This window comes from Acanthaster planci, linkage group LG17, assembly GCF_054643075.1.
Source record: "Acanthaster planci isolate LZ-2023a linkage group LG17, COTS_SCS, whole genome shotgun sequence".
NCBI classification, from domain to species: domain Eukaryota; kingdom Metazoa; phylum Echinodermata; class Asteroidea; order Valvatida; family Acanthasteridae; genus Acanthaster; species Acanthaster planci.
In genome coordinates, this window is record NC_141793.1 from 4,100,592 (window position 1) to 4,125,540 (window position 24,949).

Consider the following 24,949-nt stretch of genomic DNA (forward strand, 5'->3'; position numbering starts at 1 on the left):
CTGTTGCTTATTCTGCAGGGAGGCATTTAATGGTCTATGTACAAGAGCCTAGTTGGTTTATCATTGTTTCAAATAATACTAAGCGAATTATCTCCGTTTTGGGGCAGGTGGCTCCAAAATTCCGCAAACCCTACAAAAAAGACACGTACGCCAGTTCGGAGCACGTGCGTCAGTAAACAGCGCCCTCAAAAGTTAGCACATCCGCACAGTCGAGCGGAAGTTATGGAGGAAATTGATGCGAAGGTAAACATGGTAAACAAGTGGCGGTTTAATTCTACCCTTGCATTCAAACTTTCCTTTCATGGTCAGCCGTCTCCTTTTCTTACACTGACTTTTTTTGTTCATTTCATGGATGACACGAGGAGAAGATTTAAAATCTGCACTGCTTCTGGCACAGAGTTGTACATAAACCTTGTCTTGTGTTTGACACTGACAGTACTGTCATGAGGCCTAACGTTAGGCTGCAGACTTGACAGAAGTCTTAGATCAGGCATCTTCCCTCCTTAAAGGAAGGGATGATTGAAAAAAATGTGAAGGTTGGTTGAAGTTGAACAGGAGACTCATTATCCCCGCCCCTACCCCCAGAACTGTGGGGCCCGACGTCCACTCCACGACTCGGAGTGGAGCGGACGTCGGACCCCACAGTTCTGGAGGTACCCCCACCTACCCCCAGAACTGTGGTCCAGTGTGGGGTTGGAGCGGGGTGGATGTCAGACGCCACACAGTTTGGGGGGGGGGATGGAACTCCCCTAAAAATGGGATACATGTACTAGTCATACTAGTAGTAGTAGGCTTAGTGCGGGACAAGGGAAGGGATTTGACTAGGCCTACATGTAGGCCAGCATCATACTGTTACTGGTGTGCATGGCAAGTTTTGGAAACTGTTGTAGCCATTTTCCTTCCTCCGTGTTGTAGCCGACTGAGACCCTAGTAAGAGTAAGGATAACAACCTCAAAGGTGATTTTGCTACAACAGCCGTGTTTTCATCTGTGTGCAGATCAAGGAGCAGACAGTTCTGAAGAACGAATTGAAGACATTGAAGAAAGGGCGTGTGAGTACATACATGTAGCATAGAAATTTGAAACACAAGCGAGCTGTAAATACTATTATTACTACAATGAAAGTGTTGCTAGAACAGGTACTGTTTGGTGGCCCGTAACCTAATTTTCTTGTACAGGACTCCCTCCCCCAAGAAAACTCAAAAGTAACATTTTCTCCCATCACCATAACAATTGTCAGAAATTGTTGATTTGGTATCAAAATGCTTAGGATGTTCTCTTTTCAAAACTGAGGACTTCATTCAAATGGTAGTGCCTTAATTGTCGATACACAACGCTTTGTTTTTTGTTGTCTCCGATGGAATTTTATACTGTTTAAATTGCTCATGCAGTCACTGAATTGAAATCTTAAATTATCAGGCAACTGTTTGGGTTCTTCACATTTTTTTCTAAGATCCTTTCCACTGAGCTGTGAACTTGATGAAACATGATGCCTGTGTGTAGACAGATGTACACGTAGATTTGACCATTCGTAAATACTGACAGTACATACATGTATACTGTACATTTATATTCAGAAGGCAATGGTTGTCAATTATTGTGCAGTTTCAGAAAGTTTGTTTTAGAGAAAGCAGCTTCAGCTGAACCTGCGCAGTTATCCTTATCCGAGAAGGTCTCGGCATTTCTTTGTCGAGAGGACATTATCGGGCCACTAATGCCTGTTTGGACAGGTAGCCTACAATTAAGCACTATGGTCAACCCACAGATCAAGCTATGTGGACGGACTCATGTACTGTACATTGTATTATGTACTGTACATGTACATGGTGCAGTGCATTCACCTGTGTATGTACGTGTGCGTGTACTCTGCGTGTCATGTATAACAGGTCATTTGGTTACAGACTGGTCTCGTGCTCAGGGCATGTGCATGTGAGTATGCATAGTGAATATTAGCAAGCAACACATGCAGAATTGATGCACTTTAACAGCCTCGGGGCTAGACCATCGTGAACAGGTGCTGCAACCGTATAGGCCAGATTCGCCCAATGCCTTGGTCAAAGCTAAGTTTACCTGCTGAAGTGTTTAGTTGTTGGTCGGTCGTCTGGAATTTTAACCACTTTGAACTATTTCAGGATCTTGTTTGTTTATTGGTGAAAAATAAAAGAGGTTGTAACATAACAGAACCGTGTCCAGTTCAGTTTCCTCATTTTGCAGGAATTGCCAATGATCGCATACATGTATGTTAAACGGTATTAAAGAGCTTGAACGTGCTATGGTAATTCCATTGTACAGAACATGAAAGCACTTGTCTCATGTAATAGCAATTATCTGCACAAGGCATCATCAAAGTTTAAATGAAGTCTTCCAGTTGGAAAAGATATCATTATAATCTTCAATTTGACACGAAAAATAACAGTCTCTGACATTTATTTTTTGGAGAAAATGATTGTTATTATTGAGTTGCTTTTTTTGGTGGAGATCCACCCTCAATTTTAAATGGTGTGCAGTTAGGTTTCACTAACAATCGGTGAAAAAAATCCCTTGCAGGATTAACCCAGTAAGCTTTGGGTAAACATCTGCAAAACATCCCTGAGGGATTAATTTCATAATTTCATGGTAAAGTCCCATGGCACTTAATGATGGCAGAGTGGTACTTTAATGAAAATTTAACCTGAAAAGAGCTGTAGGCCATTCCTGTCAATTCATTTATTGAAACTCATTTGCCCACAGAGTGTAAAAATATGGGTTACAATTCAAAATTAACCCAAAAATAAAGGAAATGTGACGCATACAAAATTTAAGTTTTGGGGGAAAAATTTACAATGCTACTGTCCACCACTGGCATTTTCAAGAAGTCTTCTTGACTAGAAACTACATAATGTATTTTTCACAACCAATATTAAAAATAATGGATACATTGTATCAGTTTGTCCACCAACTTGTGATTTGACTTGTTGTTCTCCTATAACCTCTTTCCTGTTCTAATTTTATTCCATTTTTATTCTTTTTTCAGCGTGTCTATCAACTGCAAGTAAACAGCAATGTTTATTTCCTCAGCAACATAAACCAGTGTCAAAAAGAGTGCCAAAGTAAGACTCAAAGTTGACTTGTTCCCTCAAGCTACAAGAACAAAAATGGATAACAAATATTATAAAGATAATAAATACGTGGAAACCATTGTATTAATGTTGCATTTAAATAAAGCAGACCTTTACATGGTGCTAAAAGACAAAACATTGGACAACTATAATATATACATGAGCACGTACATCTTTGAATTTAAATATCTGATAACTTGTATTCAGAGAGGTAGACCAGACATTAACAGTCCTCAATCCTCCAAGATTCTTTTTTATTCCACACCGTCTTGCCTCGGTCAGTCCCAGCGCTGTCAGTTTGGATTATTTTTGTAAGTTATAAATGTCTTTTGTTTGCCCGCAGAAAACCTTCAGGAGCTCAACAAGGAGAAGACGTTGTCAGGACAAGGATAGATGGACTTGGCACCGAAGTTACGGAACTCGATATTTGATGAAGTCTTTGGGTACTAGGTGAATTTTTTTTTCATCTTCAAGAGGACGCAGCCAGTTTTGCGAAGAATTCTCCTTGTGGCAGTTTTGGCATCTGCCACGACAATACTTGTGACTCCACAGTCACAAAAGGAGTGATCACCCCAATAGGGTTGCTTGCCTTTATTTTGTCAGACAACCTCAATTTAAACCGGTAACTGATTTTATAGCACGTGAGTACCATGAGAAATAGCATTACTCAGAAATAGAAAAAGAATGTATTAAGAAAGAAAGAAAAGAAAAGGACATGTGGAAAAAATTAAATTGGAGGATTAGATACTGTTAGGTTTATAGAATTCGTAAATGTATAACAAACCAATAAATTCACAAAGCCCATCCTTTCTTGAGCAATTTTCCACCTAATAAAAGAACCCAACTTCCACCACCAACTGTCCACGGCTGTAATATTTACAGCATAGCATACCCCATTGGTTTTAATCAATCAAACGTTGTGCGCTGTGCAGATGTGAAGAACATTTCGTGCAAATACTACTGTAAAACTGTGGTACATATGTGCGTTTTGGCTTCGGACAAGCAATACTTTTCATTTAATTGTAGAGGTTAAGTTTGTGGGCACTGCCTTTGCATTGTGGCAGATTGTTACAGTGGCCTTATTCAGATATACCATCTACCTGGGATTTTCCTAGGAGAGAAACCATGTATCTAAAGGTGGCAATATCAAACTGGAGATCTGCTTCCGTCATTGACAAAAAGGCGTCGCCATTCTGGATGTCTGTGTCCAGCCTGGCCTGTGCTATCTCAAGCAGGGCTGGCTTCATGACGGTGGCTGCGCGGATGACGGAGAGCGGAGCATGCTCCTTCTTGATCAGGTTGGCATACTCCATGCTACTGCCAATCCGGGTCAGCAGGTGGCGGACTTGTTCCTTGGAGTAGAGGAGGCACTTGGACCTCTGCTGGGCGCGGTGCTCGACGGATCCCGTCAGTGCCATCTCCCGTCTGGCCAGGATGTTGTGGCACTCGCAGATGAAAGCCCTCAGCCTCTTCTTGGCCCTGCTGCGCTCGGCGTTGATGCACTCCTCCTCTTGGCGGATTTGGCGGAAAGTTTCGCTGGCTAGTTTCTGTTGCTCAGTCACTGCCTCCAGGAGGCGGTCCAGCTCTGCCCGGCTCTCCTGGGCCACCTTGGAGATATCGCAGATTGAGTGCCGAGGGCCAGGAGTGTGGCAGAGCTCTTTGCAAATTTTGCAGAGGGGCACGTTACAGGTGCGGCAGTAGAAGTCCAGCCGGCAATGGTTGTGGGTCGGGCAGAAGCCAGAGTCGTCACTGGCTGCTGCCTCGCCCCACCCTCCCTCGGAGCTCCGGGCGGGGACGAAGACAGTGTGGTGCCGCAGTGCCTTGTCGTCGCGGTGCCGCCATGTGCACCTGTCGCACAGGTACGTGCAGAGGATGCACCAGTGTTGGACCTGCCTGATCGCGCCTTGGCACCCACCGCATCTGACTCCCCCCAACGATGATGATGTCTCCCCGTCGGCTGGGTCATGCTTGGGTTTGCAGCTGTTGGCAAAGTCCAGGATCTGCTGCGCAATGAAGTTGTTCGGGATGCCGTCTGCCCCGCGGGCTGGGACGTTCATGCGGTGTCGACACTCGGGACAGCTGAAATGCAGAGCTCCACGGTCAAGGCCACGCTCATTCTTTATGATCTGCTCCAAGCAGTCCTTGCACACGGTGTGATGACACTCTAGAAGCTTGAACTTCAGACCCTCGCCGGAGCACGGAGATTCTTTACACACCATGCACTGCAGCAGTGCTCGTTTCAATTCAACCATATCGAAGACCCTCTCGTCACCACCAGATGCCATGGTGCCAAACAATTTTTAAAAATCTGAAGTTTGTCAGCTCAGAAACTGTCAGGAAATTTGCAGTGAATACTGTTAACCGAAGTTGGTGGTCTTTGTTGTGTGTGCTGTATTACATATACTGGCACAAACATGCACGGTCAAATGGCTACCAGTGACATCACTGCATGACTTTGGAAGCCACTTTTTAAGCAAGTGCACACTTCATCTGTTAAGTCACAAGAGGAATGAAACTGAAAATCTGCCCAAACAGATTATGCCGGGACTTATATACACAAGTACATGCCAATCCTGTTCCCTCCAGTGAGGTCATGCATAGCCAACTCTTTTGAAAGCACACTTCCTTTTTGTCCTGTTTGGGGCCTGTAATTTCTGTCTGGACCAACAGGGGAAAGCCAAAATAACGTATGTACAGTACACAGCAAAGCTGGAACTGAATGGAAAAACCTTGAGATAATAAAAGGATTTGTGGGTCGACCCAACTAGGGGCCCCTTGCCACATCTAACAACACCAGGAAATGACCCCGCATAGGAAGTGTGTATTGCATGTATTACACCAGTAGGTAATATATGAATCCTGAACAAGGCATTAACCGTCGTGATCATCACAAAAAAAACCCTGAAGTTTGATGGCTGCAGTTTAACTTTCTCCCAATGGAAGGATAATTGTTGTCAGGGAAATATTTTGGAGTCAGTGTTAGCCTTTGTCCCCACCTCCACCCCCCCCCAAAAAAAAACATTTATTGTTATCACCGAGATCTGTAAATACTTGGAACAGTGCCAGTTGTGTTTGCAAGCTCAGCTAGAATTCAGTGACTTGCCACTGTTTACCAGAAAGATAGTCCCACAAAGTCAAACACAATGTAGGTACAGATTCCGCCAGAGGCCCCTTCTCCCCAAAACACACAAAGAGACAGCAACAAAAAATTTGGGGTTTCGGTTTGTAGTGGTGTTGTCTTTGAAAGAACCACCATAGGCGCACCAAAAACATTGCCTTATATGGTCATGCTGGAGGTGTGTGTGGGGGTGTGTACATCACTCAGCCAATCAGAACACAGGTATGCAAATTTGGTATGAATGAGGATGCTGAGTCATTTTTGCCGCTTTTCAGACAGGCGGTGCTTGCCTATGTGTCCTGGTGTGTGTGTGTTTGTCGATGGCAAAAGTATTGCTAAGAATTGCACCATGTGTGCCATGCAAAAAGATTGTTTCTCTAAGTTAGATTTTGGAAATTGTAGGTTGTAATCGTGTAACTAAGAATTGAGCAATCCAGTGACATGTTTTGAGCAATGTTTACAAGCGCATCGGGCAACACGACAGGTTTTCATTGTTTCTTCCCACTGGATTATGTACGTCAGGTGTCCAGATGAAAATGAATACTACATGTACATGTATGTTAGTCAACAGTGTTGAGGGTTCATATGGCTTGACATTGTGCGAAATCTCTGTCATGAGTGAACAGTAATGCAGGGGATTTATTAGACTAAAACAAAAACTTGATTGGCCAGTTTGCTGATACAGAAACCCACAAACAGCTTTACACTTTTCCAATTCATCCACAGGAAACACGTAAAAAATTTAGATATGTTTCCAATTGTTTCTTACAGTTTTTATTGTGCTAATGAGGCAACTTGATGGGAGTGGATGGTAGATGTGGTTGTCATGGCAACAGAAATGCCACAGAGAGGAATTCATCAGCTGAAGTTCACGTACCGGTGCATGTACACTGAAGAAACTATGGTTTTGTGACACTCAGCACCTAAGTGATGTTGCCACAAGAGCTGCACATGCGACGCTAGAGGGAGATGTAGGGGTGTCACACGGTCATGCCCTCCCCCCATTAGTCAGTTCTATAGGCAAACTTCTGGTGCCATCAGCAAGAATGGAAAAGAATGGGGGGTTTCGGGAACTAGACCACCAGTACACTCATGAATGATACAACCTCCTACCATTTAAAATGGTCTAGCAATGCTCATGCATTGCTGCTTTCAATTTACTGTTTTTGGTGCATTTGATGGCTTTTATCTAAGAACTGTAGATGCCTACCCAGTCCCCAAAGTATGAAGTTCATGTCTTGGGAGTGGATTTGATTTCTTAAAGTTTTCTACAAGTAAAACTTTTGAAGTTGTTTATGTAATATTTGGTGTGTGTTCCCCTTTGAGATTATGAAGTCACGGAGAATTAAAAAGTTTGTTGGCCTTCAGAGAGTTCACAAGTTGCAAACAGCTGGTCCAGGTGGATGATGAAATGGGGTGGGAGTGTTGCAAAATACTGGTGTTGCCCTCTGGACCCCTGAGGGCAGGTGTTCATGGCCTCTTGGCAGCCAGCCAAGTGACACTGGTGAAACGGAAAGTTTTGCTGGTTGCATGGTCAGTCTAAACTTTAATGCCACAGCACAAATCTGGGGGTGGGGATGTGTGGTGTTGAAATTGGAAAAGTTGAGTAAGGAGAGTAAATGTCTCCACCAATGACTTTGTAGTTTTAGTTGTTTTGATGCATACAAATGCATCCAACTGCTTTGTTGACTTTTGTGTATGTGTATTTTGTTGACAAATGCACTGAAATAATTTTGGAAAAACAAATCACATTTTCTGGCCATATTTGTATGGGGGACGGGCCACAATTTAGTGAGATCAGATTTAGTATTTGGTTTGACTTTAACAAGTTCTATAATTTTTCCAGCTGACAAAACGTTGGGGGAAGGCTTTTTTAGGGGGGTCTCAAATTACATGCATCTGAAGTCCGTGTATAACACACTTGATCTTTCAAAGGTAATGAATGTTTCTACAGAGCTCAAACGCTACACATCCAGCCATCCAAAAAGACCCCAAGGGAACATTGATTCTAAAATTAATCATGTTGTGGTAGGGCAATTTAGAACTGCACCATATTGATGTACACAACCAACAGCGTAATCTCGGCTAATACGATTGTAAGCCATTTGTACATGTTCACAGCATTCATGTATTAGGCAAAGCTGCTTACCTCAGTGGTCAGGTGGTGGGTCAACTCTAGGGAAGTTCTCATTGGAAATAAGCAAAGTTTGTTGAACCTTGTACAACCTTCCTCCTCATGTCTGGCTGGTTTCAGACTATACCCAGCAAGAAGTGAGACCGAGGGGTACCCCCCCCCACGTCCAATCCCTATACACTTTCCAGACTATTGTTACTTAACACATCCCCCCAAGATGTCTGAAAGGAATTCCCCAGATTCCTGCAAGACAATGACCAACACAAAGCAGGGGGGGGGTTCTCTCCGTCTCATACCTTGCTGCATATGTTTCAGACTGTCTCCTACCTTGGCATACCTTGTCTATTGTTGTGGGGCATACCCTGTCTATTGTTGTGGGGCATACCCTGTCTATTGTTGTGGGGCATACCTTGTCTATTGTTGTGGGGGCATACCTCGTCTATTGTTGTGGGGGCATACCTCGTCTATTGTTGGCATCGGGGCAGGTGTGGACAGCTGGCTGTTAGACCTGAGCAGATGGGACATAAACTAAAATTGGCCAAATGCCAGTCTTTTGAGATATTGCTCAATCTATAACCAAATTGTATATAAATAGCACAACTTCATGTAATACCTCATTTTATTCTACTTTTCGTAATAGGACCAAAAAAAAGTAGACGTTTAAGCGATCTAAAAACCACAGGTTGCAAGAAAAATAAAGGGAAACTAAAGGAAGAATTTGTCACTGTGATGGCCATGTCAGCCATATATTTCATGATAGCCATTTTTTATATCTGGTCCAACAATTAATCAAAAAAAATAAACACATGGCATCTACACCTGTATTGTGAAAATAAAAGTGTGATGCAGCCAAGTATGAATGCACTGTTGAGTGCATGTAGTATGTGGTAAAACTCTGGAAACTTAATATAACCTACTTCACAATCCAAGTTAATCCAGTTAAAGTCTGGCCGAAGTTTTCTGGTCTTTTGTCAGTGCTGTGCATTTTACATCTGCATGGGTACATAGGCTCCCCCCCCCCACTTGCTGTTTCACCCTCAGAAAAATGTTCCCTGTGATTGCATGCTCTCAAGGCAATAACTCTAGCCATCAGATCGAGGCAGGGCACACTAAACAATGGGACACTACAGTTTGACACCGAGTTGAAGTACAGAAAGGGTGGAGATTCACTTTTTTTGGATTAGCTACAAAGATTTAATGTTATACTGCAAAGCACCACTGACGGTCACAATATTCAGGAGTGCTTTGTTTGAATAACTTACATTTGATTTACAGGTTTGATATAATTAAAAATGCACTTTAAACACATCCGATGTTACCTTGCAGGGTATTTTTGCAGGATGAAATTTCAAGGCACATACATGTACGTGATCTGTAATTTTAAAAGACATTCATGCATCCAGAAGACCCATGATGAAGACAGGGCAAGATGGCACGCAGTGCAAGACAGCAAACATCCTTCCCTGACCTCTGGCAGAGACTTGTCGCAAAAAAACTATGGTGCAAAGTTTGTCTCTGTTTTCTGTAAAGCCCGGTTTCCTTATCAACAGAGAGAGATGCACAGAGCACCACCCGTCGCTTTGTGACGATACACAATCATGCAGAAATACTTTCATGTGACTGACATAAACAGGGATGGCAACAGTCATCAATTGATGTAACTCTCCCCACTGTCTGTGTTGAGTCGCCAGGTGTAAGCCTGTACAAACACACCAAGCTGGCCTTGGATGGCATACAGTGATGTCTCTCTCTCACTCAGTGGCACTCATTTTGCACGTTTTCTCTCTATTAAGGACATATTACAACCCCATTGTCAACAAAATTGCTGACCAAAATAAATCAAACTGGAATATCTGACTTCTCGAGGAGGTATCATCACCTAAAAATGGCATTTGATGCAAACAGTTTTAAGTTTCCGATCCATTTGTTTCATATTTTTATGTAATGACATCACGCAGCATCTCTTCCATGACTGTCTGCATCTTGACACGTCGAGTGCTGTCCGTGATCGTTACAACCATATGGAAATCAGGCTTACATCGTGCCCTCTGAGAAATTTATCCTCAACGACAAAGTCAGCACTCCCTTCCCAGACCCGCGTTGTAGTCAGTGAAAGTACACTAAAAATGCCATCAATATGCATAACTATGCTGCATGCTCTTGATAAGTCACGGGAATGTTTCACAACCCATGCACTGTTTCAAAAGCCAGAAATATACCATTCCTAGACATATGACTCAGGAAATCCAGTTACAAGGCACTGATATGAACATGTACATTGTTAAAAAATACAGAGAGTTCACCTCGACATACAACTCTGGACATGTTTCCGAGTATGAATTAAACAGAAAAAAAGAAAATTTTACTTCCATACAGTACAGCTCATGCTTTCTGATAACAGACCTCATGCAAATGGCGAAGTATTTTGGAAAGAGAGCAGTCTAAACAAGTTCGTTAGATCACCTATAGCGTTTAATTTAACAATAATACTAGGGTTTACAAGTCATAGAAATGGAAAAAACAAAGGTTTCAGTGTTTCCAAATTTTTATGAAATTTTGTTGGATTAAACCGAATTGGACAAGCACCCTTTCAGTACTGTCATATGTTAAACGAGATGTGTATTTTCAGATCAGATGGGAATGTGGTGATGTCAAGGTTTGAGGTGCCCTCTGATAAAAGCTGTTGGCAGTTTTATGCTACAGATGTAACCGAGTTGTGTGACTCAAGTCCGGGACCCAGAATCGACTCCACCTCCGGTTGCAATTTCTATGACTTGGTGTCAAGACAAGTCCAGTCAGCAAATGACTCTGACCAGAGTGTTGTAGCCGAGTGCTACACAGCACTCAAAATTCTTCTCAAAGTACTCCCGGATCTTCAGAAGTGGTCACAAATATCCCAGTATCGATGCATACCATAAGGTAATCACTTGTCAATTATAAGACAATCCTTTCTTTTCCATCAGCTGTTAGTACTGAAAGTACTAGTCACATTACTGATGACAAGTGAAAAATACTTGTGAAAGCTCAGTTACAACACTGACTTGGACGCAGACTCAACTCTCATGACTCAGACACAACATGCAGGACTCGTGAGTCACATATTCACTCTATTTTTCACCACCACAATGAGAAATTTCAATGGTCACACAAAGACAAGGAGTTGTTTGAGAATATGTCCAAGTCTGCCATCAGTAACTAGTCACCATAACGTGAGACATATTTCTGTTAAAAAATCTCGCTCTAATCCAGTGACTTGATTGGATTACAAACGTGCACGAATTAAATATGATATTATGCTGATTATCAGAAAAAGTGTATTGCATTTTTTTCCAAACTACACACTCCAAGCACCCGTGGAATTGTTGAATGCCTGTTAAAAGTTCATAACAAAGAGGAACCAAAATATTTACACATTATGAAACCTTACTTATTTTTGTTCGTGTAACTTTTTTCATTATCCATGTGCACCATTGTAGAAAGTTTCCATAATGCTTGCTAAATGGGTCAGCCATTTTTCCCCTTACATATGAGTACACAAAATGCATGGGGGGGGAGTGTTAAGGCATCTTTCCAGATCGGCATTTTTGGGTGTGTAGTGTACATGATGTGTTAGTGCATTTCACTTTCACGGAAATCGACTCCATTAACAAAACACACGTGTGTGCTGTGTTCGGCCGTCAAAATCACCATGGCAATGATTCCGACAGAGACGCAACGCTTGGCGCAAGTGCTAACGCACACACAGAAAGGCGCCTCTACAATGCCTTCGTATGCTTTCCATGTTAACTGGCGGGGGCAACTGACAAATGGCCATCGTCGTTTTGTTGCATAAAATTGCACCATAGGAAGGAATCTGTGGACCAGACTAATTGTTATACCCCCAAAACGATGGGAAAATAATTGGACAACCACTATTGAAGTGTACGTCTGAATAAAGGCACCATGATCAGCAAGGCCTTTAAAAAGGCAGCCTCAACATTCAATCTACAAAAAAAATCCAAAAATTCAAATTACAAAATATGAGACATTTCCATGGTCTAATAAACCAAACATGCTAATATATATAGAGAACAAATCACACAATCTGTTTGCAGAGACCAGTGCAAAAATGAAACTATGTCTCAACTTGGTCTGTGCATTGGGGGGGACGCTAATTTTTGAATAACTAATTAAAAATTCAGTGGGAATTTAGTTACCTTCTCAATAAATAAGAGCTTTGCTCTAAATTTGGATAAAAGTACATGTACCTCTTCACAAAATCTCTGAACCCAACTCGGCAGCGCTAGCACTTTGAGATGTGCGCAATACACACACCTGTATGCATTTGCACACAATTCCGGTGGTCATGCCTATACATGTAGTTCTTTGGATATCTACGAGTACAGAAAATGTATTTCGGTTGCTCAACATACAAATCAAAAGATACCAAAAACTGTGAATGCCAAGTGACAAGCTGTCGGCTTGTCAAATGCAGCATCCATTGGTGAGTTGTAATAAGAAACACAATGCCCTCTCCTCGGTGAGCTGTATTATGACATAACTTAGTCTTTGACCGTGTGTAAGGACTACCAGTAAGTAGCTGGCATTGGCTAAATCAAATATTTTCTGCACTTACTAGCTCTATGAAATTAGCCTTGTAAACCCCAAACCATGAATACTTAAAACCTCAGGAATAAAGCGTGTATGTAACAGCCGTCTGCTCCTGCAGACACATTCGTATACATAAGTGCTACATCTGTCTGCTGCTGTTTCATGATCTCAACCTTGAATTGTTACTGTGAAACCCTGATTCTTAAATGGCCTTGTGCAAATACCTACATGTAATACACGGTTAAATAGATGAAATACGCCCACTGGTTAAATACATGAAATACACCCCTCTTTTCTCCCAAGCGGATGGATGTAAACGCAGGTAACTGAGAGATTTGAAAATTAAGCAGTACAAAATAGTGCATGGCTACTAGAATTATTAAGCTGACCCCATGTTAGGGGTCATGAGAAAGCTGACTGCAGTCAGACCCGATATCTGGGAGATCAAGGTAGGGTTTGGAGTAATGCTACCCGCCATCCTTGCTGAGGCTGGGGCCCTACGGATGGGCGTTGTCTTTGGAGCTGTTGGGTTCCTCTGTCGTGGGACTCTCTTGGGTGCCTCCAACGTCCTCTTCCTCTGCCAGACCGTCCAGATTGTACGTCTGTGCAGTCAGGCTGCAGCACTGAAACGACACAGTGCAGGTGGAACATTACTAATTGTCGCACAAAGGGGGGAGGGGTTGGTTGCCAGGGAGGGCGTGGCTGCCAGGCAGCTCGGGGCCCAGTATTAAGACGAAGTGCCTCCCGTCAAATGGTTTTTGGGAAAGAAGACATCAGACGGGACTGGGTTGGTGGGGGGGAGGGAGTGTTGGCGCATTCAACATTGGTTTTGCTCTCCACCACACTGTGACTGTGCCATGTTCTTTTAGTGAACCTGCAAGAGAAATTCACAAGTTTGCACAGGAGGGACTTGAACCTGTTACCACTTTCTTGCAAGAGAGGATGCTTTTACCATTCAACCAGTGATCTTTCTGGGTCCGCTAGACCATTTGAAACAAACACGGCCGAGTGGACACCACGGCCATGCAACCTGAAACATCAGTTGGATGTGAAGTCAGTATCAGGCTCTTGATACTCCTCGCTAAGGTGAATGCACTTTTCCTAGAACTTTTTTCCTTCGTTCAAAATAATTTGAATGTATCTGCATGTTTTGGAACCACTTTGTTAGTAAAGATAAACTAAACCAACAACTTGGGTCAATTTGAAAAAAAAAAGTAGCCATGATGATGAAACTGAAAGTTTCCGAACATTCGACATTTATACCCTGGCTATACCCTCAAGGAGTAGCATGGAATACTCACTGGGATGGGTATGTTTTTCAGAAACGTCACTCCTAACGTGATCAGACAATACCAGACCTGCAAAGAATGCATACGGTGTGTCAGAATGGATTTACCAGAGCAGTAAGGCCACAGCTCTGCACGTAAATATGAAGTTTGCCCGGAATGCATTTTGGTATTGGTTCAGCAAGCCACTCAAAACAGCTTGTCTGTCTCAATAAGCAAGCCACTCTGAGCAACTTGCTAATCTGTTCATTTAACGAGCGAGTCACTGTGAAGAGTTTGCCTATCTTTTCATTCAGCTGCCCTGAGCAACTCACCAATCATTTTATCCAGGTAACAAGTCACCCTGAGCGACTAGCCAATCTTTTATTCAGCTAGTAAGCATCCCTGGGAGACTTGCTTTTCTTAAGTTTCTAGTCAAATGGCATGCCAGCGGGAAGGGCTTACCCTATCCTTTTCACTCAGCCAACAAGCAACTCCAATCACCTTGCCTATCCTTTCATTCATGCACAACCAGTAAAGGTGTGCTTTTCATTTCAATCCAAAAGGTATAAGCTCTAAAGAATGCCACAAACTGGTGGGAATGAAGTCAACATTTCAGAGACATTTCCCCCATTTCATTAAACCGATTTCTCCACAAAACAACTGTCCCCGTACCACTATGTCTGCCTTACTCCACTTACCAAGTAGCATATAAAGACAAGGTATGCGCAAAGAATAACGGCAACTAAGACGTACATCGCCCAGTGCTGCGGTAAAGAGGGCACGTACGTCACAACAAAGAACATGTTGATACCGATGATGGCGACAGCTAACAAAACACAGAAAATCTTAGAGATTCTGTAAGGTGAAAAGAAAAAATACAATCAATGACCAGGAAGGCCAACTAAAGGACTTTGAATGCTTGGTATGTTTATAGTTAATGGTAAAATTTTGAAGAACTGATCGGCCGTAATGTGCATCATACTCACATTCCGTTCTTAAAGTCGCTCATTAACGTGTCTGCACTGGTGAACGTTAGAATTGGAATCAAGGCAAAAGGTAGCTGAGGGTCAAAAAAAGCAAAGAGGAGACAGTCTCACTTTGGGGAATCTGAGAATCTTCCGAAACTAAAGACAGATATGGGCACATGATCACTGTGCACTAGTGCAGATGTCTTAACAACATGACCCCTGAGCTAGCCGGGGTTTAGCTGGCTGGTTCAGAGCTGAGCTGCAGTTAGTAAATATCACAGGCCATCCGGTCGCCAGTCAAGGCACAAGCTACTCAGATGAGCACTGACATAACCATTCCTTTATCACTGTTCAACCTGTTACTTATAACTGGTCTAGTGAAAGGACTTGTGATTAGAGCCATTGGAGTTGTCAAAGAGCTTGTGATGGGCTTGACTAAATCACTGATTGTAATCAGTGTCTTAATTTAGAATCTTTGGAAAATACGTAAGCAAGAGAAGAACATTGAACTAATATTTATTCATGAACTGTAACCTGTTGCACAAAGACCCTGCTACTTGCGACACGTCTTACCTGCAGACTCATGACGACGTTCAGGAGATCGTTCATCCCGGTCAGGTCATCCACGCCCTTGAAGATCGCGATCGTGATGGTGGGCAGGATGGCGATGGACCGTGTCAGCATGATACGCTTCCAGCGCGGCCACTTCAGGTTCAGAAATCCCTCCATGACGAACTGGCCGGCGTAGGTGCCGGTCATTGTTGAGCTCTGGCCTGATGCCAGGATCCCAATGGCCCATATGTACAATGCCACAGCACCAAACTCACAGCCAAGGTACAAGCCCTGTGTGCAAGAAAGCATTGCTTTTCAAATGCTTAACCCTTTGCGAACCTGACCCTCTAAGCTCTTTAACATTAGAAATTAAGTGAATGAATAGTGCATGTTAATGAGAGTCAGGGTAAGAATACCTTCATGAGGTTGGAATGTTCCATTCCACGTTGGATGGAACAATCTACCCGACACTGACTGGTAAAATTACACTCGGAAACATTTCATGCTGCAAGTCAGTTCTCAACTTAACTCAAAGTTAACAAGAGATCAACCTTGCTCAGAAAACTGAAGGGAAACCATTGCCACTTTGTTTTAAAGTAGGGGCAAGAGGATTTGTTTGATTGGTGTGTGACCAACGTATTGAGAATTCACAACAACTCCACTTGTCAATATGTGAACTCACTGTGACAAGTTAACCACTTGCTGCCAGGTGCTTTAAAAAATGCAGTGCACACATACAGGCGATTTTCAAGATTTTCAGTTTTCAAAATTCTTCAAAAATTCGTCATTTCATTTAACCCTAACCCCCCAAGGGTTGCTGGCCCTAAACTTCCCCATTCACACAAAGTTAAACACCAATATGGGACTTTGTGCACAGAGGCTGTTGGACTTTGTTTTTCTGAGGTATGCCAAACCCAATGCAAAAGCCAGCTGTTATGGGCCTACCAGACCTATCCCCACAGAATTAAATACTTTACTACTGTTTAATTCTGTGTGGTTGGGGAAGGTTAGGGTTAATGGATGTTTCCACCCACACGAATGACTGTTTGGTGGCTACTCTAAGCTGACAGGCAACCTTCGTTAACTCCTGAGTATTCCAGCCAGGCCTGCTGCCCTGTAAAGAGAGCCCAGAATTGTGAGGTGTTGCGTAATTTCCTTTGTCCCCAGTGAATGCGAGTGGCGTCTTTTAAAATGCGGCTGGATTAGCATGCAGCGGTGCTGTGTCGCTAATCAATGGGGCCCTGGAGCACTTTTGTCCGCGGTGCTAATCCGCGAGCACGCTATGCCCAAAACAGTGGTATACTGTTAAAAAAAGGGACGGGTAACCTTCGAAAAATGCAAGCCAAAAAATGATGCTAATTCCCAGCAGCAGGTCTTTTGCTCAGAGTACGGTCTTTTCTTACATGGACCAGCTTTTTTGTCCGGTTTCGGGCAGCCCGGCTCTGCGTATAAACCCATGGTGCTTGAAACAGGGTTCCCCGACAGCAAGTGGTTAAGAGCTCAAACTCAGCACTCCAGTAGACCGAATGTGCCTGCTAAATCACATGACCTACAGTGGGTATCAAACATCAGGAAACATAGCATCTTCCCACAGCAACGTGTCTCCTAAGAGTCATTTACCAAACATAAAGCCGACGTTGGTAAAAATCCTCAGACTACTCATGTGCTGAGCATGACACTGACAATGGACTTTATTTTGGTAAACACCTTGCTGTGGAAGGACACCATGTCTGTTGATGTTTGATACCAACTATCAGCCACTTTAATAACTTAGATGGTGTAATAAGACTTTTGCAAGTTAAATTTGAAAAAAATGTGGCAAACAGAGTTCTTTCAATTCACGTGAACATAACGATTTGAATTCTCCACACTAAAGATACTGTTGCTATACCGCGTGATTCGGGGCAAGCTTTTCCTTAGTAACGTAAGGGATGCCTTGCACCAATACACTGTTTTCAATAGATAAGAAGGGTACAAAGGAACCAGTCCATTCCAGAGATGAAAGTCGCTATGCAAAAGCTTGCCCCGAATCACAAAGCATAGCAACAGTGTCTCCAGTGTCTCTAGAATTCAAATTATTATGTTCATGTGCAATAAGATAACTCAGTGTACCAGATTTTATTCAAATAAAATTTGCAAAAGGCTTATCAGTCTTTCATGCATGAAAATAACCACATATGATACCAATCATATATCCTTACCCCTTTGAAAATGTCCATTTTCTCTACCAGGTTTGTGTTGTCGGGGAAATATTTTGTGTAGTTGAATGCGATGTCTTGCGCTTCGCACATGTTGTACTGAAAGCAAACAAATGGCAATCACTGTAACGTGCCTGTCAGTTTTTTGTGTTAAGCAGAATTATCCCTCGCCTAAGGGACTAAAATGCCTAAGAGACCCAAATACCTAAGGGACCCAAATGCCTAAGGCATTAAAAATCTGTGCTTGTCATAAGCAAAGAATTTCTACTTCCTGTGGCAGACAATTCTGCATTATCTGTTAGTGCATTTCACAGGTAAGCAAGAAATGTTTTACTTGCGAGGACACGTGCATCCCGCAACGGAGGATTCTTTGATTTAAAGGATGGCATATAATTTTCTTGCTACCATCAGATGCAGTAACCCTGGAATGATGACGGTAAACATGGAACAGATCTAATTCATGGGAAGCCATGCAGTTTCAATTTTATTCACTGAATCTATTGTAATCAAAACAATCTGTTAAATAGGCTCAAACCTCGCTTTCAATTCATTATGGCCTCCTTGTGAGTAAGCAGTTCACTTCATGAACCAGGCATCCCCCCTGGCAACTCATGCTAAACCCTCCAACATCCTACAAAGTCCACCAGCTGATCTTGGCGGACTTGGTAGGGTTGAGGCAGGTGTGGCCCAAAACAATTTTTTTCCACTCTTAATGAGACTTGATACCCCTTGAAAGTTAAGGTACAAAATATGGGCCACTGGGTTCCTGCAGTGGAAAATTTCTGGAAATTTGGGAAAGGGCTAAAGGAAATGGGCGCATGCTTACGATTTCGGCATTGGTGTGCTTGTACAGCCCTTCAGCGAAGACGGACACCACGAACAGGTTGATAATGAACGCTACTAGTAGCGCAATACATGCTTCAATAAAAAAATACATGTTGGCTTCCTTGATGGCCTCTTTCTTCTCTCGGCGTACGTCACGCGACTGCAAGAAAAGAACACCAGGCCCACTGAGCCTTAAGTTTGAATATCTGGTGTCCCTGAGTTTTCTTGTAACACATTCACACTCCAGGCTTGATTTCTCCTGAGTGGGTGATTGCTGAATCTTGTGGATTGGAACCAACTTTGTGGATCATTTCAAAAATGGAACTGGTCATACAGATTTTGTGTGCAAATACATGTACAAAAATGCCCTCTTCAGCCTACAATAAGAGATAAGCTTGAATGATGACCATTGGCAAATTTTCCCTGTAATCTGTGCATAACATAAATCCTGGGTACCAGGCAATATCAACTAATGGTTGACCAAAAACCCCCATAGACTGCACTTAAACTTGCCTATACATTAAATAAACCACAGAGTCGGCATGTCAATCAGTGAAAAGAAAATGACCGCCCAAAATATCGGCCATAAGTCTGCCCTTGCCCATTCACGCAAGCAGTCCCGACACTGAGCATTTCCAACCGTGCAAGCTCTTTTTGGTCTTACCTTGACGAGAGCTGAATGTAGGTAGATATTGTGGGGCATGATGATGGCACCAATGATGCCTACCGCTTGCAGGCCCGCTTGTTTGTCACAGCCCTGGCACCTGGGGATGAACAAGCCTGCCAGTACTTTCGTCTGGTCTGGGGCTACGGTGATGTACTGAGAAAGATCAGGAGGACAGATATATGAACTGGTAGCTTTTCATTTGCCAATCAGTAAATGGAATGGAATCCAGCTCAACACAACCCAGCCCAGCTCAGCTACACCCAACCCAACCCAACCAGCCACGCCCAACCCAGCACAACCCAACCCAGCCCAGCCACGCCCAACCCAACCTAGCAAAACCCAACCTACCCAACCCAACCCAGCCCAGCCATGCCCAACCCAACCTAGCAAAACCCAACCTACCCAACCCAACCCAGCCCAGCCATGCCCAACCCAACCTACCACAACCCAACCCACCCAACCCAACCCAGCCCAGCCACGCCCAACCCAACCTAGCACAACCCAACCTACCCAACCCAACCCAGCCCAGCCACGCCCAACCCAACCTTGCAAAACCCAACCTACCCAACCCAGCCCAGCCATGCCCAACCCAACCTAGCACAACCCAACCCAGCACAACCCAACCCAGGCCAGCTACGCCCAAACCAACCCAGCACAACCCAACCCGGCCAGCCCAACCCAACCCAACACAGCCCAACACACCCAACACTCAGTGGAAATATAACCTATGAAACACAACTTATAATTTGGAAACACTAATAAAGATTTTCAATGTACGGGTAGCACTTTTGGGATTGACTTGAATTCATACAAGAAAAATTTTGGACTAGTACTTAGATCTATTGATGTGCACATACCTCATATCCGAATGTTATTGCCATTATTGTGATAAGGAGGCCAAAAAACGCTTCAAGCTTACGTAATCCTGAAAATAATGAAACATATATACATCAACATCTAGGAAATAACAAAAAAATGACTTAGGGTTCACTGCAAGTAGATAGAGTTATTCTTACAAAGTGTAAGTCTTGTAGTCAAGTCACCAATGTCAAGTCACGAGTTACAAGCCTCGAGTCCGAATCCAAGCCACTTGTTTTAAGTTATTCACCAATCTGCTTGGCAGGCACATAGAATTCTGTGGTTTTTGCTTGACATACAGGAACGTGTGCTTTTCTCAGATTGCTTAAATTAATCATTTTTCAAAGCATTATAGTTCAAAATAAAGGAAAAGCAAAGTTTTTCACCAGAAAGAAGAAGAATCCACCAAACTTTGAATACAAGCAGGTGTTTTCTTTATTCTTTACAAAAAGCCTGCACCGCAGACTCCGGCTCCTGGGCTAATTAACGTGAATGCATGCATTTCAATGTTGCAGATCTCGCCGTTCTCACCAGTCAAGTGGAAAAAAATGCCACCTCGGCATTGAGTTTCATTAAGAAGGAATGCTATGGTCATTTAAGAAATTTGTAAAATTTTAAAGAAAATGTGTGACTCGTGTCACCAAGCTTGAGTCCGAATCATCATGGTCGAGTCTGAGTCATTTTCCAATGTGACTCGAGTCAAGTCCGAGTGACGAAAAAAGTGACTTGTGTCAGACACCTGGATTTGAGTCCTACAACACTGCAAAGTGCCATTTTAAAGGAAATAGGAATGGTACATATACATGTACATGATGTTCATTTTAAGCACAGCACAGCATGTCTTTGATATACATGTACAATGCAGACAGTCTGTGTAAGACCTGCAGTCACTGGTGGAACCTCACAATTACACCTAAGTCACTAGGACCAAAGCTACATGTACATGTAATTCTAAATGTGTTGGACTTGATTTTCAACTGAATGGGCAAATTGTTGACCATGTATGTAGTGTCTCCACATCAAAGGAACGCAAATGAACAAGACTGCCCATCGGATATGGTACTGGACTGCTTAATAACACACGTACGTGTAATAGATTTATAAGGCCCAGAAAAGGAAAGACACAAAATCCGTAGTCTTCTTAAAAACCCCCACACCAAAACTTAACTTATCTGTGTTAACAAACACAACAAAATGTTAAAGCTTGTGACCAGAAATAAGACTGTATGTTGATTTCAGTCATGGGAAAAATGGTCAAAAGTTCACTCAAGGGACAGTACACCTGATCTTAGCAAGTGAATTTAATTAAAACTCTACAATATGCTCGTAACTTGAGACGTGCTTTCTAGAATGAGCTTGTTCAGTATTCCAACAGCACATGCCCCGCACGAGGCTATTCAGAACAGCTATGTGCCCGCGACAGTCTGTCCCATTAGCGCAGCCATACATTGACTCACATGCCCACTTTGTTCCCAAAATACCTTGGCTTTTTCAAATACCAAACTGGCTCATTATATAATAACCAACAGCCTTGGGTATAAATGACAACAGAATTATGCCGCCACATATGGCACTTGAAGCCAAGTTCTTGGTGACAGACAGGCTCCAAATAATAAAATGCAACCAGCCGTGGTGGAATAGAAATCAAATTATAAATTTATGAAATAATTTACTGTGTTAAGACTTCTGATATACGTCGACCTGCATATTTTTCAGTTCATGACAATGCCTGTGGATCACTTCACAGCACGGCGCTGCAGGGAAACGAAGAAATCTATGCATCTTTGCACATGTTTTGAATGGTGATATAATGGAAACAGGGTGCAGGTACACGTACCATACTCATGTACACAGTACGGCAGAGAATTTTCAAGAAAACAAAATGAGGGGAAAAAAAGAGTAGGCAAAATACCAGAAAGTGCTAGCGTTTGAAGCAGACACAGTATCCCGTATGGAAAATATACAGTGTAGTTTTAACCATCACAGTTACTAGTACATGTTTATCATTGACATAGCACGCTATTTCAAATTGTAAAAATCATATCTTCATTACATGTTCACGTACACGGGAATGAACAATTTTTCACTTTCCCTGAACAGAGACTTCACTGCGCCGTCGCATTTTTTGGTGGTAGGAAGAACATACGAGTGCAGTCCATGCCACAGAAATGCACAGCATAGGGCCTTTTCGAAACGAGTGGGTTTGGCTCCGTCTTTGGCTTTGCTGGTACCAGTCAGATCCTCTAAATGCAGTTTCGAATACTGCCTCAGAATGACTGGAACCAGCGAAGCCGAAGACTAACCCTAATCCACTCGTTCGAAAAGGCTCATAGTACAGGGTTCTTTACTCCAAGTACTGAAGTACAGCAAGCAAGTCTGAAACTGGATATCAAGCACTTTTTTAAAAGAAATTCTTTTCCAATAAAACTCTCTCAGGATCGTCTGATTTTTTCGACACAGAGTAATCTATTTCCAGTGCTGGAATTCCGTATTTATCATTACATTTTCAACACATAACAAGTGTACACGTACATGTATATTTAAAGCTACGCAACAACATGTGAATGTACATATACACATGTGCAGTGTACGCATAAACTGATGCAACAAAATGGGTGTGGCATACACTAAGGGGTGGTAATTTAGCCAACATGGGTATTCTTTATAAGCAAAAATCAAAAAAAGCTTTTAAAGTGCACTAGCCAGAGCGCAAACATTACATGAACTGCACTGCATAATGAAAGCGTTCCACCTTTTAGACGGAAAGTGTTGATAAACAGAAGACAGATACGATTTGGATTTCTCAAGAGTGGACGGCAGTGAATGAACTGAGACGGCAGATGGCAACCTACCATACTTATCCAGGAAGAGAAAGACAAAAGTGTCAGTGATTGTGATCAGAACGCCCCCGTAAAGCGGAATCCTGTCGGCAAGAGCAGAGAAAAGACAATCAAATATTGATCAAACAGATTCACATCTGCACAACACTTCTGTTACTGAAAGAAACTACCTACTGCTGTTTACTGTTCCAATTTCCTGTGATGGTGGTCCATCACAGGTGTGCTTTTGTCTCATTTTTTGGAAGACGATGAAACAAAACTCATGCTAGCCTCTGACTCATTAGAATTCCTTGAAAGGTAAAAAAAGAAAAAAAGTTGAGGTTTTGGATTAACTCTAGACTATTTTCTTTGTTTTCAAATAGGTCTCTCTCAGATAACATCACATCCTCCACAGCTACATTTTGGACATTAACCCTAACACTAATCAATCCTTCACCTGTTGGAGGACTGAGGAGTGTTAGGGTTAAATTTTCATGATGTGTATGGGCTGTGCCGTACTTTTCAAAACTATTTGGATCAATACACTTGCACTTAAAGAATCTTTCCATACTGAAGGCACACGCACCTGATAGCAGATAGATCTTTCCAAACACATAACAAAGTCTGGTACATATATGTATATTTGTTTGGGAGTCTGGATTTTTTTTTGTTCAGTCTTCTGAGAATTACTCACTTTCCATTGGAGAGCAGATGGAAGGCGATAGCCGTGCCTATGACCTCCTGCATGTCTGATCCAATGATGGCAATCTCCACCATCAGCCACAGCACTATGCGGGGCACCTTGGGGTATTCCCGGTAACACACCTACAATTGATATCAGGAGAGTCATAGACCAGCCAAATCACAAATCCCAAGCAGAGTTAACTGATGACCACTACCTGCCGCTGGTACACGTATTTCCTGGTAACCACCTACATCTGATGTCATGGGAGTCACAGACCGAATCACAAAACCCTTACAAGCTCAACTACAACTCCCAGTGCATGCCAACTTGCTGACTCCTGGTAGCACACCTACATTTACAAACTGATGTCATGGGAGTCCTACATGTACTGTCGTAGACCAGTCAAATCACAAGTCAAATCTACTTTTATACAAAGTGTCCCCGCCGTCTGCTCACAGTTACCCAAATGTAGCAAATCCACTGGTCTAATTCTGTAGTCAGGGTAATTTTCTGAACTACACGTATTTTGTTGTGAAAACAGAGGTTCAGTTCAGTAGTCAGGGTAATTTTGCGAACTATTTTGTTGTAAAATCAGACGTTCGTGTTTCACTTTACCGTGGAGGACATATGTGCAACAGGAACAAAACATTTTTCACTTGATGGTCGGTCTTTGTTCAATTCTGTCATCTGTAATAAAGTGCCCCTGCTTCATCTAAGGAAGAATGCTATTTCATGAGAGAAGCTGGAAATGTTACAAATTTGCCCCATCCCATGGTGAAAGCTGAGGGCATGTACATGAGCACATACATGCCAGTCTTCTCCATGTCATTCTAAATGAATACATTGTCAGGACCATGGAGGTAGGACATACAGCTTAATATGGGGTCATGTGGTACGCATCATCTGGGAGCCATCTTCTCTCATTGTCTCAACTAAATGACATATCTCTGCAGTTATTAAACGAGAAACACTGGAGACAATGCACCAGGCGTGCAGCGGCATTACCTCAGCCAAGTGCATCCCTGTTACTACGCCAAGACGGGCGGAAAGACGCTGCAGGAGCAATCCCATCAGAGTGGCTAGCATCAGTATCCATAGCAACTGTAGTAAGCAATCAATCCAGACAAATACATGTACAATACAAGGTACTCATGTACGGTGTACATGTAC

The 24,949-nt window shown here is 42.8% G+C and overlaps 3 protein-coding genes across 16 annotated transcripts in view; 1 reads left to right on the forward strand and 2 right to left on the reverse strand.

Annotated features, from left to right (window-relative positions):
• Positions 1 to 119: 119 nt before the first annotated feature.
• Positions 120 to 9,312, forward strand: LOC110979348 (ASNSD1 upstream open reading frame protein-like). 4 transcript variants are annotated; one of them, XM_087148182.1, is made up of 5 exons: positions 120 to 243; positions 998 to 1,051; positions 3,013 to 3,088; positions 3,441 to 3,547; positions 6,987 to 9,312. In XM_087148182.1, the coding sequence occupies exons 1-4, from the start codon at positions 223 to 225 to the stop codon at positions 3,488 to 3,490; spliced, it is 201 nt and encodes a 66-aa protein (XP_087004308.1). In that variant the 5' UTR covers positions 120 to 222; the 3' UTR covers positions 3,491 to 3,547; positions 6,987 to 9,312. The 4 variants fall into 4 exon arrangements, with proteins under 4 accessions (XP_087004308.1, XP_087004306.1, XP_087004307.1 ...); XM_087148180.1 differs by having other exon boundaries at positions 208 to 252; XM_087148183.1 differs by lacking the exon at positions 120 to 243 and adding an exon at positions 427 to 536.
• On the reverse strand, positions 4,177 to 5,587 carry LOC110979346 (E3 ubiquitin-protein ligase TRIM71-like). The gene has a single exon (XM_022235059.2). It carries the CDS (start codon positions 5,380 to 5,382, stop codon positions 4,177 to 4,179), a length of 1,206 nt encoding a protein of 401 aa, XP_022090751.2. The 5' UTR covers positions 5,383 to 5,587.
• A 207-nt stretch (positions 9,313 to 9,519) lies between the features above and the next one.
• Positions 9,520 to 24,949, reverse strand: part of LOC110979328 (natural resistance-associated macrophage protein 2-like) — a 34,530-nt gene continuing 19,100 nt past the window's right edge. For all 11 annotated transcript variants that reach the window (XM_087148173.1, XM_022235022.2, XM_087148177.1 and 8 more), the window contains 12 exons: positions 24,785 to 24,880; positions 23,789 to 23,919; positions 23,128 to 23,198; positions 20,275 to 20,342; positions 19,415 to 19,570; positions 18,752 to 18,910; positions 17,929 to 18,024; positions 15,749 to 16,018; positions 15,194 to 15,267; positions 14,906 to 15,062; positions 14,241 to 14,297; positions 9,520 to 13,562 (listed from right to left, as the gene is read on the reverse strand). In XM_087148173.1, coding sequence (XP_087004299.1) covers positions 13,437 to 13,562; positions 14,241 to 14,297; positions 14,906 to 15,062; positions 15,194 to 15,267; positions 15,749 to 16,018; positions 17,929 to 18,024; positions 18,752 to 18,910; positions 19,415 to 19,570; positions 20,275 to 20,342; positions 23,128 to 23,198; positions 23,789 to 23,919; positions 24,785 to 24,880 — 1,461 coding nt within the window. In that variant the 3' untranslated portion in view covers positions 9,520 to 13,436. The remainder of the gene's footprint in view (positions 13,563 to 14,240; positions 14,298 to 14,905; positions 15,063 to 15,193; positions 15,268 to 15,748; positions 16,019 to 17,928; positions 18,025 to 18,751; positions 18,911 to 19,414; positions 19,571 to 20,274; positions 20,343 to 23,127; positions 23,199 to 23,788; positions 23,920 to 24,784; positions 24,881 to 24,949) is intronic.

Bases quoted from the DNA above. Each gene is read 5' to 3' on its own strand.
- LOC110979348 (XM_087148180.1), top strand. From the start codon at position 223: ATGGAGGAAATTGATGCGAAGGTAAACATG. The intron at 253-997 runs GTAAACAAGTGG...ATCTGTGTGCAG, and splicing joins TTGATGCGAAGGTAAACATG to ATCAAGGAGCAGACAGTTCT. The intron at 1,052-3,012 runs GTGAGTACATAC...TTCTTTTTTCAG, and splicing joins AGACATTGAAGAAAGGGCGT to CGTGTCTATCAACTGCAAGT.
- LOC110979346 (XM_022235059.2), bottom strand. From the start codon at position 5,382: ATGGCATCTGGTGGTGACGAGAGGGTCTTCGATATGGTTGAATTGAAA.